Source organism: Molothrus aeneus, chromosome 2 (assembly GCF_037042795.1).
Source record: "Molothrus aeneus isolate 106 chromosome 2, BPBGC_Maene_1.0, whole genome shotgun sequence".
Classification (NCBI taxonomy): Eukaryota; Metazoa; Chordata; class Aves; order Passeriformes; family Icteridae; genus Molothrus; species Molothrus aeneus.
The window spans coordinates 20354551-20372730 of record NC_089647.1 but is presented as its reverse complement, the minus strand read 5'-3'; the positions used below and the strand labels follow the sequence as shown (position 1 = coordinate 20372730).

The window sequence follows — 18180 nt, the reverse complement described above, 5'->3', positions numbered from 1 at the left end:
AAAGAGATCTTCAGTCATTGTGGTGTTTCCCTGTAAGGGACAGGTTGTAAAAAAGTAGTAAAAGAGGAACACAGTTTATTAGGAGCTGCTCTGAAAAGAACAGAGGACAAATGAAAATTATTATAGCATGTAGTCAATATACTGAATATGTAGTTAATATCTGGAATACTACATGTAGTTTTGGTCACTGCAATATTCTTGTTCAAGTTTGGTCACTTGCAATATTCTATATGCTTTTGAAAAACATGTAATAGAATATGCCCAAAGAAATCTGGCAGGGATGGTTAGACAAGCAGTGGCTTCTGCTTGTAGAGGCAAGAAAACAGACTAGAATTTGTCAGCTTCTAGTGGAAGTGATTAAGGATGGGGTTGTGCTTAAAAGTTGTAAAATCACAATTTGTATAGAAAATGCAAATAGTGAGAAATGTATCGTTGTTTCTTTCAGTGGAAGAACTTGAATTTCTAACACATGCTTAGATAGCAGTCTTGAGGGCCAAGAAAAGTATACTTCTTCATACAGTTTATAATTAAATAATGGAACTCATTGCCACAGGATACTGTGGAGTTTGAGGATAAATGGGATTGGCTTGCTTGTATCCCATGAAAAAGGATCTAAGCATGTTTGTGGCTATATGCAATAGTACAGTGAAATCTTTGTCTCACAGTTGGTTGCCAGAAGCTAGGAGGGCATAAAAGGGGGAAGGTTCACTTTGCACTTGCTCTATCTTTATTACCTTTTTCAAAGCTGCTTCAGCTGGTTTAGAGAACAGATACTTAGTAGTGTGAAATGTTGGCTGGTGTCTGTGAAATAGAAGAGTTTAGGTATCCATTAGACTGAAACTGTTTTGCACTTTATTTTGCATTCAAAATTAGTTAATAAAAATCAAATTAGTCTATATTAATAAGACATCTTTGCATGGTCATGTTTATCAAGCAATCAAAGCATATTGTCTTTTTCCTCTGCCCAACAGAATCATTGATTGGTGAAACCTTTGTTGAAAGGATTATTGATAAACTTCAAGCAGCTCTGTCTAAAGCGAAGGATCTTTCTGAAGCTGGAGATACTGAACCATCAGTATCTTTCATCTGCGATGTGGCCTCAAGCTTTTTCAGCTCTGTGAAAGGCTGTTTGCTGATGCCATCCTCAGAAGACTTGCTCCTTACCATCTTCCAGCTGTGTGCTCAGAGGCAGGATGCAACACACTTGTCAGGTAATCTGGAAAAAGAACTTCAGCCGAGCTTTTTCATATGTGATGATTACATATAAATTCTTCCTTTTTGTGAAATAGAATCATGAAAGTATGTGATAGAATACTGGGTTCACATACATTGAGCAACTGCAGCTGTAACTGACATGAAAATCTGTGCTTTAATTTACAGTGCCCATAGTTACTACTAAGCATCAAGTCCTGAACATGTTTACAAGGATTTTTAAGATTTTTTAATGTTAGTATCAGCTAACTTGGAAGCTATGATACTGCACACTTTTTGGACTGTTACAGAAGTTGTTTAAAGTCTACGAAATATAACAAATGAACTTTTTTTGTTCATTTTGCAATCTGGGCGGTCTATGAAAAAATGTGTACAATCGCTTCTTTACAGACAACATTCTGAAACCATTTATATTGGCCAAGTTGCCCAAACAAATTGTGATCCATGCCTCTCTCTACCAGTCTCCTGTTCATGTTTATCTGAGATGCTGATTTATATTCTCTGAATGCAGAATTTGAGGGTGTAAATTGATACATGCATTTACTGAAGTTAATACAAGTAAATACAATGTTTCAGTGTTGTCATAGAAGTGAAGTAGGACAGTACTAGCTTGAAAAACACTGCTGCTTTATAAATGCCTGTTGATGCTGTGAATGTTCAATATTTTGGTAGAACGATCTGTAGTTTTGAAGACTGTATGGACATATGGTAGCAGACAACAAGAACATCACTTTAATTCTCAAGTGAATTAAATCTTACCTGTGAGTCACAGTTAATTTAAAAATGCTCTTCAACAAGAAAGCTATGTATGTGCCTTTGATAGTTTTTGCATGTAACCACAGAAAAGAGAATTATTTTCCTACTGTAGGACCTTTAGACATGTGATTGTTGCTATATGCTGTAGTTTGTAATTAGAGTTTACCTGTTTGTGATAGTTTTGCTTGTCTACTTGTTGTTTTGTTTTCTTTTTTCCTTTTCCCTATAATAGATGTACTTGTATGCAAGTTAAAACACACTTGGATGTCTGGTGTAAATTCACTTGTGCATCAGCTTCAGGGCACTCAGAGCAACTTTTTGTTTAAAGCTGCACTGTGGGTCAAGAACCAAGTTCAGTCTTCCTCTTTGGATGTTAAAAGGTAATTGGGATTCACATCTGTTCCATAATGTGTTGTTCTCCAAAACAAACCAGGATCAGTGCTATAATAGCCATTATTTAATTGACATCTGTATTACTGAGATTTTTCAGCCTATTGGAGGCAGTGGGTAGAGCAAAACTTATACCACTCCTGGTACAGCATGTATGGAGCATTGTATCAATGGAAAATATGCAGGTGGCTCTTAATGAATAGTGCCAAACTTGTTTGCAGTGTCTTCTCCTTTTCTCAGGCTTCAGGTTTTGATCTCTGCAGTCAGTGATTTGCTGTTGAAGCTCATGGAAGCTGATGGACAGTCTGGATGTCTTGTGAGAGCTTATGTTGAGCATGTGACACCAAACAAAATTGAGTGGGGGAAATTGCACGAATCTCTGTGCTCTGAGGTATGGAAATGTTAATGGATTGTACAGGGTGGTCAGTCTTTCCTCAACCCTCTGTCCCCTAGGGTGGTAAGCTTTATTTCCTATGACATGGCACTGCACTTGTGAGTACCATATGTTTGTGCAGAGGTTCTTGTCAGCCATCTCTGTTTATGGACCCATCCAGTACTACTGGAGAAAAATCAAAATCCATGAAATAACACTTTTCTGCGCAGAACACCAGCAACTTGCTTTACAGTTCAGGAATTTTATCTGACAGAGTATACATTGTGAAGATGTTTTTATCTCTAAGTTAATTCTTCATAAAGATTAATTTTGTGAAAGACACCAATATCTGCAGAAGAATGTGGTTTGCTATCTTTTAACAAAATGCTGACATACATAGAGTAGAGAGTGGGGAAGGACATAAATTTCCCGTGCAGCCACCAGTAACCCTATAATTTCTTGTAAAATACATAGAGTTCTAAAGAAATGTATTTGTTTCTGAGCAGCAGTACAGTACCAAATTACTGCAATTAGGTTTTTAATACACTGGAGTGGGTCATCCTCACCATTGTGCTTTTGATATGAATGTGTATGTTTCATGTTTGTTTCTTAATAATTCTGAATTTTCAAGGTTAAACAGATCAAAATATTTTTTCATACTCTTTTTATGCACATATTACAGTGGATGCACAAGCCTCTTTTGGAAGGAAGGCTTAGTATGAATTGTGAACCTCTGGGATCAAGTGTCAAGCTGTGTGGCACAACTAAACTTCCAGGCCATCTGTGTACTTCAGCCTTATTAAGTAAAATAGTACTACTTCAGCTGAAAAATCATGTAGTCCATGGAGATCATGATTCTGAAAGAAAGAAAATTGATAATATAAGTAAGTTACAATGGTAAAACTTAAAGGAATTTTATTTTGTAGTAGTTGTAACCTGTATTGAAAATTAGAAATGCATAGTTAAAGTTTGGCATACAGGTATGAGAAATTATCCTTTCATCTTTTGTTTCCTTTTTTCCTTTCTTTTTTTTTTAATGTTCAGGTCTTCTTTAAAAGTAGTTTTTATATTCCTGGGACCTCTTTTGGTTATATACATCCTGTCTCAATAGAACTTTGAACTGGGAGAAGTATGAATTTTTTAAAACTTCAGATACGTTCATTGCCAAAACACACTGTGCATTGGCATGAGTGGGAAACAAGAACTGTATCCCTCCCTTGAGAATTTAACCATAATGTAAAGATAGTTTGAGACAACAACTTATCTTAATTCCATGAGGTGGAATCTAGTTTCCTTTTATTTTCAAGAATGCTCAAATTAAATGCAGCATTATCAAATTAACAATTCTATCTCCAGAATTCTCGCCATGATGAGAAGTGTAATTGTGTAGTGTGGGTCTTGTAAGCTGATGAAGGAACCACATGCTAGCTCTTATGACATTTACTTGGTTTTCTTCTGGACTTAGGTATCGACTGCCTTGTCTGCAAGAAATATATGTTAAAGAAAAGGGGGAGAACAGAGAGGAGTCATGTCATGCTTAATTTGCTTTAAAATTTCTTGACTATCTAGAACAGATTACTGTAGCTTTTTTTCTCTTGTATGTTATGATAAAATGGCAAATATCCAGTGCATGCTCTGAACCACCTAAGATTGCATGTAAAAATAATATCTTTATTGCATTAAAAACATATTTTAAAAAACCAACAAAATCTTGACCTGAAACTTCTTGCTTATGCAAGTCAGTAGTCATTTATAAACAACACCTGTTATTTAATTAGTTGCGGAACTGTTATATTCGCTACAATGGATTGAAGAATTGGAGAATCCTCCTTATCTGCTTCTGGAATATCTTCATATGTTAGAAGAGATGGACATCACATATGAGGAGTTTAGTACTCTGAGTAGTACAGCTAACCTGCAGCAAACTATATTTGTCAGGTATGTGAGAACAAGTGAAACAACTCTTAGCTCTGTTTTCACAGTTTGTATTGTATAGAGTGCCTTTATATTTCCACATGTGTGTTGATTCAGAATGCATCCAAATGCTTTTGTGGTGAGTCCTGAGCATCTGTATATATTAACCAGGGTATTTCTTCTTTGAAGATCAGAGGAACATGGAAGACTCTGGTCCTTAACCATGGCCAAAGTGATCCGCGCTGAGAATGCTGTATCCTGGGAGAGGAAAGAACTTTTCAAGACAACAGAAGGGTATCTTAATACTGCTGCCTATAAACTTGCAGTTTGTTGCGAATGTTGATAGTGTGAAATGATCCTGATTCTGACCATTGACAGCTGAAGGCTGAAAATGAAGATACCTGTGTATGGCTTGTGAAAGTCAGACTTGGTTTAGTATGTGGGATTAGTTATGTCAGAGGATATTGCCTCATTATGAACTAACTGATACTTTGTTTCCTAGTTCAGCTTTTGCATTCCTTTCATTCTTGGTGTTTTGCTTGTATGAATAGGTTCCTTCCATTAACAGAGGGCAGATTGCATACACTTCAGTGTTTATCATCTTTCTTAACTGAGGAAGAAAAGAGGGAACTTGTCTTCCATTGTGTGGCCAAACTTATGACATGTACACAGACAGAGCTTTCCAGCACTGACGGTGAGTATGTTCTTACCTCAGTGTAGTTCATCAGAATTTAAGAACATTATTTTGTAATAAAGTTTGCTTTTAGATAAAACATATTTACTATAATATCGTTTTTCCTATAAAGAAATGCTTTCTCAGTTTGCCTATTTCTTCTAGACTGTTTGGCATAATAATTTTCTGCCTCATTCAGGAAGTACAAGCCTTACTGCCAGATACAAAATTAGAATGAAAAGACTTAGGCTGTTATTATTAAAATGTTGCTGTACTTCAGTGAACCATTTAGGCTTTACACAGCATGCAAAAATACTACTATTGTCAGCTGGTCATGATAGTCTTTAGATAGTTTGCCAAGAACTCTTTCACAGTTTACACACATATTTAGTAATTTTTTAGTAGCTCCTCCAACTGAAACTGCACTACATTAAATGTCTGCAGCTGTGGAAAATTACCTAAGATATGGTTGAGATGTATTATGATACTGCTTTGAATATAGCCACTTATTTTGGGTCTACAGCCACTCTATTTGGGTGTAAGCTTTCACAAACTTGCTGCTTTTCAAGAAAACTGGAAATGATCACATACAGTCCTTCTATCTGTATGGATTACATGTAATTTAAGAGGAAAGTCCTTTGTGTTTTGGCCCTTACTGCTTTTGTGTGTACTTGTGTGTACTCTTATTGATCAGTCTATATGAAAACTGAAATGCATGGTTTTTATTTTGTAACAGAACTGTGCTTACTTAAATTGGAAAAACTTATCTTTGGTTACTTTAAACTGTGGACATCTGTCCCTTGGCAGTGTTCTTAGGATTTCAGATGAGTTCTTCAAATGGATGTTCTTCAGGTGTGAAAATGATCAGTGTTAGTGACATGCAGAAATTGAGAGAAATATTAAATATCTTTACCATGGTAGTTTTCTACTCTTTCAACTTAGGTGAGGCTTTCTGGCTTTCTAAGTGAACCAGTGAGGCAAACGAATGTGTCTGTGAAACTTTGAACAGAAGAAAATGGAAGAATCCTCACTTCTCCTCTGTTGTGGAGGCCTTTTATTTGTAATTGGTGCTTCCCTTCTACTACTTCTCAGTTTTCTAGGGATTCCTGAGCAGAACGTATATGTCCAAATTCACATTAAGTGGGATGTAGGTTGTAGGCTTACCATTCCAGTGGTGTCTTTTCTTTTCAGCAGCTGAAAAAAATTGCTGCTGAACTTGTTTAAGTGAAGCAGGGGTTTGTTTGGTTGGTTTTGCTATGCATATGTGATACTTTACCTTATTTTTTTGTCATTGTGCTTGTTGGAAATGTTCATTTTGTCCAGGAAATCTAGATAAATACAGTTCTTCTTAAAAATGGAAAACAGTACTAATGCAACAGTTGTACTTCACTCTAAAAGTAAAAATTAACATTCTGACTAGAACTCCAATTAACATTCCAATAATACTAAAATTCCAAACTTTCAGTTGCATTGTCTTCATTATCTGCCCAAAGTATTGCTTAGCTTACTGTATTTTTAGTAGCACAAAGAAATTTCAATCTTAGGAGGTATTTTCCTTTTTTAGATTTTATAATCTATCACCTTATCTTATAGGAGCTGTTTATTTTTAAAAGTTTGGATAAGATATTGTATTTTGATTTAACAATGACATTTGTGGATTAAGTGTTCAAAGAAGAAAGCTTAGGTATTATCCAAACTGTCTTACAATATTAAAATGAAGTTCTATTGACACACATTCTAATGTTTGTTTTGTCTTGATAGTTAAGACTATTGAGTTTACATTTTATTATGTCATAGGAGCATTTGGGTGTCTTTCCATTTTGAACTCCTGCTTGAAGGATAGAAGTATTGATTGTGATCATCTATTACCTGCAGTACTGAAAATCATAATATCTTGGAAAAATGATAATGAGGACAGCTTTCTCTTTAGCTGGTAGGTGCAACTTTGAGATAATTTGACTTTTTTTCTTATTTCTAAGGCAAGAGTTTAAAAGTACAGACTAATTCAAATAAATTAATTAATTCAAATAAAATCAATCTGTACAACTGCCATCTACTGCTCTAATATTACATATTTAAGCTTTTGTAGAAACTTTGGCTTAGTGTATCACTAACTCATAGTGCACAAAAGTACCTGGAAGGCTGGGAGACTGAGGAGCTTTGTAAATGCTTTTGAAAGATGTCAACTGTTTTCAAATGCATTCAGAACTGACCAGCTTTTGCAGGTGTTGCTGGATGTTCAGTTCCAAGTTCTGTTTGCTTATTTTGGTAGCAGGAAAAATCTTGCATACCAGACTTAGCTATCTTTTAAAGTTCTGGACACAAAAATGTAACTTGAAAAGCTTCCAGCGAGGAGTGGAAATATACTGAGATTATCTTTTTTGACTATAGTGAGAAAAATCCAGGCAACAAAGTTCCAAAATAATTATAAAACCATTGAGTTTTCTGGGTTGGAAGAGACCTTAAAGCTCATCCAGTTCCAACCCCTGCCATGGGCAGGGACACCTTCCATAAGACCAAGTTGCTCCAAGATCTGTCCAACTTGGGCTTGAACTTCCAGGAATGGGGCAGCCACAGCTCCTCTGGCAACCTCTGCCAAGGTCTCCCTCACAGGGAAGAATTTCTTCCTACTAATCGAAACCTATAATATATAATATATAGTATTTGGACACTTAAAGGGTTAATAACTTTTCCTAAATTGGTAACTTAAAATGATTATTTTTCTTGCATTGATTTAATTAAAATTGCTGACATTCGTAGTTTATGTAAGTAAATATACTTACATAAACTACGATTGAGCAAATGTTTAAATTGTAGAAATGTATGAATCTGTAATTTAGGAATCTTCTTTAGACTTGGCAGCTAATGTAGCACTCTACCTTTGAAATACAGAATATCAAAAGCACACAGGACACAGCATGGTAGTGCCAGACAAATTTGTCCTGTGAGGAGGAGTGAAGGCAAGAATATAAATACTCAGGTCTACAACATGAATCTATATAAGCTTTGGTTGTATTTTTATTACAGCAGTCTGAAAGAAGCAAGTGCTCAATTGCTTGGTTTCAACATTGAGTTGATGCGTTACCTTCCCTTGTTGCTGAAATATTCTGCAGCTCCTTTGGCTGATAATGAGTGGGACTTCTTGATGTGCTCCATGCTGGCTTGGTTAGAGGTAATATGGAACCATCTTCACTTTTAATGTACTTACCTTTTTGATTATTCCCTGAATATGGCAATGACACTGTAATCTCAGCCGAATTCTTGACACAATGACAAGAAGAATTGCACAAAATCCACTTTATGTTGGACTTTGGACAAAGATTTAAAAGCACAAGCAGTTATACTGTCCTTTTTCTTTTTGTGTATGGAGATAAAATCAGCTCACTCTTCAAGTAATACGATCTTTAATAATGGCATTGGTAATTGGAGAATAATTTTGAAATATATCTGCTGTAGGTCTCTATTGAAAAATTATTGATTAATTGAAAATTAATTATTGATTAATTGAAAAATTATATTTCTTTAAAACATAGTTTAACATGATACATCAAAATCAGCTGAATGAAAAGCAATGTCTGCATTTCAATATCTACTGATCTCATGAAGTATCAAAGTTATATTCTAATGCTATTAGGAAAGAGGACAGTAATGTTAGTAGTCAGATGACTACTTACTGATAAATCAAATAAATATACAGAACCTGTCATTCTGTCACCTGTACATTCAGAAGGGCAGGCTGGAAATTTCATGTGACCTTTCTTGGTCTCAGGATTAATCTTACCTAATGGTATGTGCCTCAAAACTATGTATTTTGTTTAAAAACAAACAACAAACTTAAAAGAAAATCTTGTTGTGTAGACTAAGTAGGGAATATTTTTAATTGATAATGATACTCCTTTCTGACAGAACGAGTAAGAACAAAGATAAAAAGAAAGCATCTGTGTTAGGGGAGAGGAAATATTCACCTGATAGCCACTTCAATAATTTCCAGTTTTTAGTAGTATGTTGTCCATTGAAATTTCTTTTTGTCATTATAAGGAAGGTTATATAATGGAAACAATCCATGTTTCTAATGTTGGTGAGACTTGGGAATTAATTTCAGGTAGTCCTATTGAAGTACAATTTCTATTTTTAAACCAACCTCCCCGACCCACAGAATTTTCCAATGGTTCTTGCAATTTAATTGTCTTTGAAATTACACTTTTTGTTGTAGACAGGAAATGTGAAACAAATTTTAAAGGAAATTTATGGTTAAGGAATCTTCCTCTGTGTTTATTTCCTCCTAGACAACAAGTGAAAGCCGTTTGCTTTACCATATCCCGCTTGTGCAGATTTTTGCTTGTGTCAGTTGTGACTTGGCATCTGCCCTTAGCACTTACTTTGAGGCTGCAGCTCCTTACAGCACTGCAAATCTTCCTAAGAACTTGGTCAGTGAATGGAAGGAATTCTTTTCTGAGGGAATTCACAATTTGCTGTTACCCTTGTTGGTGAAAATCACAGGCAAGTATATGACAAGGGGATAACAGCCAGGCTGTTTTGAAATAGAACTGAACAGGCCACATTTTTGAATTTACAGGAATATAATGTAAATAGAGTTTATAACAACTCAGTTTTTTTAACACTGACATGTTAATTAGTAAAGTGATTGCATATAACATAGAGATTGTTAAGATTAGATGGAACCTGTCAAGTGCAATCTTGAGTTGTTTCCAGCAGAACTTATTTATGGTATCATCCATACATTCTGCATCACAGCTTGTCTTCTTTTAAACAGGAGAAACCAAAAATGCATCAGAAGGCTCTTTTCAGAACTCTGTATTATCATCTTTGGGTGAAGCTCTAACTTACATCTCAAAGGACCAGTTCTTAAACCATAAGCTGCCACCGAAGTTTGTTGCAGGCCAGAAGACAAATCTTCCAGATAAACTCCAGACTCTACTGAACACACTCTGTCCGTTATTGCTTTTCCGGGCTCGACCTGTACAGGTTTCTGTCTACCATATGCTGCATAAGTAAGAAGCAACAAATTTTTCACTCTCATTGCCTCTCAACCCTCCTGCCCCTTTTTTAAAAAAAATGTGCTATAGGATATGCACTTGTAGCAAAATCATATTCCATTATGGGAGAAAATCCTCAACTGGGCAATTCATGTTCTTTTTTGGAGGATACTATATAAAACTGTGAATGCTAAAGTTAATTGTATTAGCAGACTTAAGAAAGGTATTTATTTTTAGCCCTTATTTTAGCACTCATGGAATCCTAAAATGCAAACTGAAATATTCCAGGTTTTATCTGGGCCTGACACTACCATTAAATAGTATGACATTTTTATTTTCATTAATTTAGGTAAGAAAGTAAATACAGATAGGTAGTACTGCTGTGAACTCCTTGGATATTTCTAATTCTCAGAGAGACAATACAGAATTTGTAAAATATGTGCATTTGGCTCCCCAAAATGCAGATTGCAAGGCAGATGGCTTAAGCCAGCCACCATTATCTTTCACTTATACTGAGGCAATAGCTTTATTCTGATAGAGAATTTTATTTTAGCATGGCTCAGGAAAAGTAACAGGTCTGGAAAGAGAAGTGAGCAAGGATACATGCTTGTTGGCTGTTGCTCTTGACCAAAGATGGTGGCATGTTTCTGAAAAATTCTGTGTTGTTGTTAAGGAATAACTGCCATTATTTTATTGTCTGTCAGAATGTTGATGTTGATAAGCAAAGAACTATGCATCACATATATTAAAATAGTTTATTAAAATTATTTTAAAATTAAACCTGATTTCCTTTCCATATTTATATAGATTAATGCCTGAATTGCCTAAATTTGATGATGAAGATCTCAAGTCCTATGGTGATGAAGAGGAGGAATTGGCATTGTGTGTATTATTTCCCTCACTTTTTATAGGACTGTCTTCCATATTTTTAAAATGTGCTAAAAGATTGAAATTTGCAGCAGAGTAGCTGTCAGCTAGGAGATGTTAAAAAAATGCATAGCTATGACAATAAGGTTATAAATATTTAGAATATTAAATATTTTGGTCCTTTGCACTAAAACTGGAGACAGTATTTGCAGTTGTTTTTAGGTGCAGTTACTGGACTAAATGCTGTATATATGCTTTATATTAAGAAATCTTGGCAAATTTTTACTTGTATTCAGGATGTATCTGCACAGATAATTTCAGTTACCTGAAACAGAACAAAATTAACTCTGTGTTTTATACAGCTTGAATCCCATGAATTCTCTGGTTTGAAGAGGGAATGCGGTAACTGGTTAAAACTCCTTTTTAACCTCAGCCCAATGATTAATACCTTTCCTAACTGCAGAGATGCAAAAGGCTTTTCAACCCAGAGCCAGCAGTGATTAGGAGATCATTGTTCAGTTGCTCATTTGTTGATGTGACTCCAGAGAAAGCAAGCAAAGTGGCTATCCATGATGTAGGTTAAATCAGATCAGCCATAGACCACTCCCAGATGAAGTGATCAGCATTCAGTTTAAATTTGTCTTCTAAGAAGGTAAAAGCACCAACTCTCCCATTCAGGGAAAAAGAAGAAAATTTTAAAAGAGTAAATTTTCCTGTAATAAAAGGCTTATTTTATGTTGTGCGTGCATGGCTTTACTTTCATGACTTTCTAGGAAGGCTATGAACTTAAATTCAGTTCATGCTGTGCTCAAGATTTGAGTTTACTATTCCAGATAATATTTTTCCACAGATCACCTCCAGCAGCTCTTATGTCCATCCTGGCCACTCAAGAACTCTTGCTAGAAAACATCCTGGAATGCATTCCGGTTGGAGAATTTGCAGTTATTCAACCCCTGAGTGATGAGTTCTGCCTTGTTCTAGGATATCTTCTCACTTGGAAGTTGACATTAGCTTTCTTTAAAGCAGCTTCTTCTCAGGTATATTTTCAGAGTCTTTTTAACTGAATTTCTTAACCTACTTTTTTAGTTTCAGTCTCGATTTCATCCAGCCATTTTCTTTTAATTATGTAACTTCTTATCCCTTGTTTCTGTGAAATTAGTGAAAATTCTGAAAGCAGCAACAGACTTAGATTTCTGCACCGCTGTATTTGAGGATGGCAAAATTAGAGCAATGAAGAACTAAGATTCATGAAAAGATGACTCTTTCTTGCATTTTCAAACAAGCTTGGTACATATTACATATATAATCTTCTAATCATTCGCAATGGTGCAGAGAACTAAACTTGTCTTCTAAACACTACTTCTGAATCACAATGTTGCTGTTCCTCCCTGCAAGGACGTATTTGTATTATTTACAGTGTAAGCTGTATTTACCATGTTTTGGTTTTTTTGTGAATTTTTTTAATGCTACCAGCTACGTGTTCTCTACTCACAATACCTTAGAAGAACTAAAAGCTTGAATAAACTGCTTTATCACTTGTTCAGGCTTATGCCTGAAAACCCTGTCTTTTCTGGGCCAACTTCAGAAGTTCCAAATAAGGACACAAAAACCTTCTTTACTGAAGAGCTTCGTTTAGATGTCAAAGGTTAGTAAAAACTGTATTTGTGCATTCGAGAGAGTTGTTATATTTGAATAAGCTTTTTTTCTCAAAAATACTTATTTAGAAAGTCTTACCTATAAAACAAATACACAGAGAGACAAATACATACATATGTTTAATAATCTTTTGTTAACTCTCCCCATTTGAAACTTAAACAAAGTTGACATGTTTATCAGAGAAACCAAGAAAAACATAAGTCAGGAATAATACATTGCTACTTTTGAATCATGAACGTAACAATTCCAAAACACTAGAAATGTGTGATCTATTCTGGAACCATTGCTTCTAGAGAAAATTTTTAATATTAAATAAAATTTCCATATTTTCTTGTATTTTAATATATAAATTCAAAATATTAAAAACCATTTTAATATATATTTTTTAATGTTTGAGATGGTAAATTGTGTGTTGTTTTAATCATGTTGTTCAAAAGACCCAGTTAATCAGTGATGATGAGAGAAGATGTGCTGCTTTTTGAGCTGAGAAACATGAAAAAGGGAATTAGATTTTTAAGTCCCTTAATTTAATTTTTTTAATGTACCTACATAGATATAAGCAAGGAAATGGAGTTTCCATTTCTAATTTTTCTCTTGGACATCACTGTATGCTGCAGAACAATTTATCCCGATGACAGTAAGAAAGAACTACTAACATGACATCCCAAGGGAAAGTCTTCCCTTAACTCATCATAGAATCATTAAGACCTCTGGGATCATCCAAGTTCACCCTTTGAACACCACCATGTCCCCTAAACCATATCACAAAGTGCTCTGTCTGTGTGTTTTTTGAACACCTCCAGGGATGGTGACTCCACCACTTCCTTGGGCAGCCTGTTCCAATGTTTATCCACTCCTTCAGCAAAGAATTATTTCCTAATATCCAACCTGAACCTCTGTTGGTGGAACTTGCCATGCTTGCAAAGCTCAGCTGTCCTCCAAACACCTTATTGTTTGTTCGCTCCAAAGTGAGTGTTTTGTGATTTCTACAATATAAAATTATTTTTGATTCCTGGTGTCCACTTGGAGTTCAGTTTCTAAATGAAAAGGTGAATTCTGAGGTGTGGAGTATCAGGCTAAGGAGCAAAAAACCAGCCTGGTGAAGAAGGGCTGAGTCAAACAGGCCCTTAGAATAGCAATAATAGGAACATGTACATGAAATTCCAAGTACCACAATTATATTTGAATCAGAACTTTGTATGTGGTGTGGAGGCACCAACTTCCATGACTAATGTATTAAGAGTATTTCAACACCTTTTCTTTCCCTCCCAGGGACAGGGATGCTGTCATCCCAGATCCCACACTTGGCCTGCTCTGTGTACCTTATAACTCTGAAAGATCTGCCAGCCATGGTGAGGCTGTGGTGGAATAGCTGTGAGAAGCGTGTCTTCAATGTTGTGGATAAATTCACAAGCAAATATGTCAGCAGTGTGCTCTCCTCCCAGGAAATAGCTTCTGTTCAGACTAGCACACAGTTATTTAATGGCATGACAGTAAGACTTTTTGTCCTTTCTTTTTATTTACTTGAGTTTTTTGCAAACATTTCAGGAAATTTTACTTCTCAGACCAGACTGTGGTTCTGTTTTATATGATTGCAATTTTGTTGTTCTAAATGACTGATTAAACATAATTTTGCTTGGTATCAATAAATTAAATTGATGTTTATTAATATTCTGCTTGGAAAAAACATGAAAGACTGGATTTTAGGATGTTGAAGAATTTGAGGAAGTGGAAGGTACTGCTATCAATATACTACTTTTTATTTATTAAAAGATGTAATCAATCAGTAGAATGAAAACTGGCTGGTAATTCCTTTTTAGTTTACTGAGATATGAGTAGATTTTTGTTTTCTTTGAAAAAAGTGTTTACCTGATCTAAGAAAATCATTTAATATGCATAGGAATGTGTTTATATATATATATATATATACAAAGACTAGAGATGCTGAATGGCATTTTTTAATACGTGTATTTTTTTCAAAGGTAAAAGCTCGGTCTGCAGCACGAGAAGTCATTGCAACCTATTCTGTTGATGATATCTTTATTGAACTAATAATACAGCTTCCATCAAATTATCCACTGGGATCCATAACAGTTGAGAGTGGAAAGAGGGTTGGTGTAGCTGTACAGCAGTGGCGCAATTGGATGCTACAGTTAAGCACATATCTTACACATCAGGTGAATTTCAATATAGTTCTTAGTTTTGAAAATTTAAAAGTCCTTACAGCAGAAAAACATTCCTAGTAATGCAGTATTGTATAGATCTGTGTAATAGATCTCATTAGATTGCAAACCTTTGTAGAATTGGGTCATTCTTACCATCTGCTTTTCTCCAGATACATAAACAGAGGTAAAATGATCAGCCTATTGTTAAATCCAGAGCCCAAGATGAAAATTTAGATCTCTTAAGATATGGCCCAGTGTTTGTCCTGTGTGTCAGTACCATCTCAACTATAATTTGAAAAAAACCACAAACAACCAAATGACTACAACAAAAATCAAAACCAAAAACCCCATCCATGGAATTCTCTGAAAGACTGATGGTTGCTGAAATGGCATAATCTGTGGTTAGACCAAAACAAAGCAGTGATTGAAAATTTCAAAATCTGTTTTTAAGTGCTCCTGAATACGCTCTTCCTGCACTGTTGAATACTCACTTTTCTGTAGATCAGAGTATTATAAATTATGCACTGTATGTATTGCATGTAGTTTCAGATTATAAATCCTTCAGGCCTTGTTTCCTTTTATGTTTTTATGACTACAACAGGAATAGTTCAAAGGAGTTCTACAGTATTAATAGCTCTTTTCCCTCTTTTAGAATGGAAGTATTATGGAAGGCTTATCTTTGTGGAAAAATAATGTGGATAAACGTTTTGAAGGCGTTGAAGATTGCATGATCTGTTTTTCAGTCATTCATGGTTCAAACTATTCTCTTCCCAAAAAAGCTTGCAGAACGTGCAAGAAGAAGTTTCATTCAGCTTGCTTGGTAAGTACCTGGAGTAAATCTTTTTAAATAGGCAAAATACCCTAGAATCATAGAGCAGGGTCAGAAGGAGCTTAAAGCTCATCTGTTCCATCCTCCTGCCATGGGCAGGGACACATTCTGCTAGACTAGGTTGTCCAAGCCCCATCCAGCCTGGCTATCCATATAGTTTAAACCAGAAACTTCTACTGTATTACCAACAATTTTCCACTTTGTCATTGGAGTATCTGGGATTAACACAGGGATTAACAGCACTCATAAGTTATTTCTGTGAATTTTGTACTAAGATGTAAGGGCAGGTAATGAAAGAAGAGCTGCTACACAGTGTATGTCTAACAGGTGTATATACAAATACATATGTACATATACACATGCATATATGTGTGAGTGAAAAGGGTTTTTTTACTGTTTCTTGTTTTTTTTTAAAGTATAGGTAATGTTTTGATAGTTACTTTCACAGAATCACAAAATTAACTATGTTAGAAAAGACATTTGAGATCAAGTCCAGCCTATGACCTAACATCACCTTGTCAGCTGGACTATGACACTAAGTGCCACATCCAGTGTTTTCTTAAACATCTCTGGAGATGTTTAAGAAAAGACTGGATGTGGCACTTAGTGTCATAGTTTAGTCATAGGGACAGTGACTCCACCACCTCCCTGGACAGCCCAATCCAATGCCCAGTCACTACTTCTGTGAAGAACTTCTTCCTATTGTCCAGTCTAAACCTGCCCTGGTGCAGCTTAACACAGATCCTTGGCAATAATGGTTATTGATAATGCACTAGTGTTTCTGTACTCAGCTTGCCTTCATATATTAAACAGACGTATTTCTCTTTTTCAGTACAAATGGTTCTCATCCAGCAACAAATCCACATGTCCACTCTGTCGAGAGACATTCTTGTGAAACAAAATGTTCTTCTTTCTGTGAGCCAAATAAGAAATAAAGAGCAGGCAATAAACTGTAGAAGTTAACTATTTGGAAATAATGTCAGTTACTTTAAATTCTTCACTAGTGGAATATGACACACTTACCTCTGGACTGGCTTTTTGTAAATTTGAAGATTCTTCTTTGATACAAAGAAATATATAACAATAATTTATTTTAATTGGTATATTTTTAAGATATATTAAAAATTTCAGAAATAATGTGGAGTTATGTCTGAAAAGTGGTGTTTAAGCCACAGCGTAGTTAATTAAAAACTCTTATTTTAGGCATATTCTAACATGGTGTTATGTAATTAACCCAGGTGATACCTCTTAATATAACAGCTGAATATAACATAGGTTACCACCTAAAGATTTGATTTTTGATTATAATGCATTCATAATAGTCCCTTTTTTTGGGGAAAAAAGAATGCTGTTGCTGTTAGACATTAAGGCATGAAACTGGTGATAATCTGTTAAAGCGTAAAATTTAAACATAGCCTCTTCTAATAAAGTGAACTTTCACCTTTCAAGGTTTCTTTTTGCCAAAACTCCCCAACCGTCCAGTAGCCTAAAATCATGAAAACCCAGAAACCCAACTAAGGAGAGAGACCATAATCGTTCCTGCATCACAGTGACACCATCTATTTATTGCTGATTGGCTTTTAAAGAGAAGGCAGATGCACTGATCAGTTCTTGTGTATCTTCTTCTTCATGAGCTGGCAAATTAGCTATCACCGAATGTCTACTGTACTTCCACTGTCCTAGAATAATAAGGACTCTTAAGTGAGCATCCAGATGTATCAGAATTTAATAGCCTTCAACTATACATTTTTTCATGCCTTTTTTTTTAACAGTGGTAGCATACTAGTATATTCCAACTTGAATGGTATTTGTGGTGGGTTTCTTTCAAAAGTCAATAAAAGTGGGGAATAAATAAATAAATAAATTTTGTCAATATCTGTAGTCTCTGGTTTGCTATCTCTTCCTGTATGTGATAAACTTTTAGAAATTAATCGTATAGATTTTCAGATGCTGAGTTTGTAGCATGGTCAATTGGCTGTACCTCAACAACTATTATTTTAGATTTTTAGCTGTTGATAACTGAAATCTGTATTTTTAACTGGGCTGCTAGAGGAGAAATTCCTTGACCTTTTGTTTTGAGTAGGTGAGAATGGAAAGGATTTAAAGCTGGTATTGAGAAGGTCTAACTGAAAAGACAGAGTAGGGAACAAGCTGTATTGTTTCATAGTTACTGATGCTAAAACTCCATCATTGCCTCTGTTTCATCACTTTGGTTATTCTAAATTACTTCTTTGCAAGGTCATTTACTGATCTGAAGGCAGATGCCTTAATACCTTTTCATGGATGAGTACTCTTCATCTAGATTACTCCATGGTAGTATTCTCCTTGTAAAATGGGATAAAAGGGAG

The 18180-nt window shown here is 35.2% G+C and overlaps 1 protein-coding gene across 2 annotated transcripts in view; it reads left to right on the top strand.

The window, feature by feature from the left end:
- LTN1 (listerin E3 ubiquitin protein ligase 1) overlaps positions 1-17707 on the top strand; it is a 31702-nt gene extending 13995 nt beyond the window's left edge. For both annotated transcript variants that reach the window (XM_066572045.1, XM_066572044.1), the window contains 18 exons: positions 972-1211; positions 2201-2348; positions 2599-2749; positions 3414-3615; positions 4510-4669; positions 4835-4939; positions 5197-5339; positions 7116-7251; positions 8346-8490; positions 9605-9818; positions 10093-10330; positions 11123-11197; positions 12033-12219; positions 12656-12827; positions 14111-14331; positions 14821-15015; positions 15656-15823; positions 16665-17707. In XM_066572045.1, the coding sequence (XP_066428142.1) occupies positions 972-1211; positions 2201-2348; positions 2599-2749; positions 3414-3615; positions 4510-4669; positions 4835-4939; positions 5197-5339; positions 7116-7251; positions 8346-8490; positions 9605-9818; positions 10093-10330; positions 11123-11197; positions 12033-12219; positions 12656-12827; positions 14111-14331; positions 14821-15015; positions 15656-15823; positions 16665-16727 (2963 nt within the window). In that variant the 3' untranslated portion in view covers positions 16728-17707. The remainder of the gene's footprint in view (positions 1-971; positions 1212-2200; positions 2349-2598; positions 2750-3413; positions 3616-4509; positions 4670-4834; positions 4940-5196; positions 5340-7115; positions 7252-8345; positions 8491-9604; positions 9819-10092; positions 10331-11122; positions 11198-12032; positions 12220-12655; positions 12828-14110; positions 14332-14820; positions 15016-15655; positions 15824-16664) is intronic.
- Positions 17708-18180: the final 473 nt, after the last annotated feature.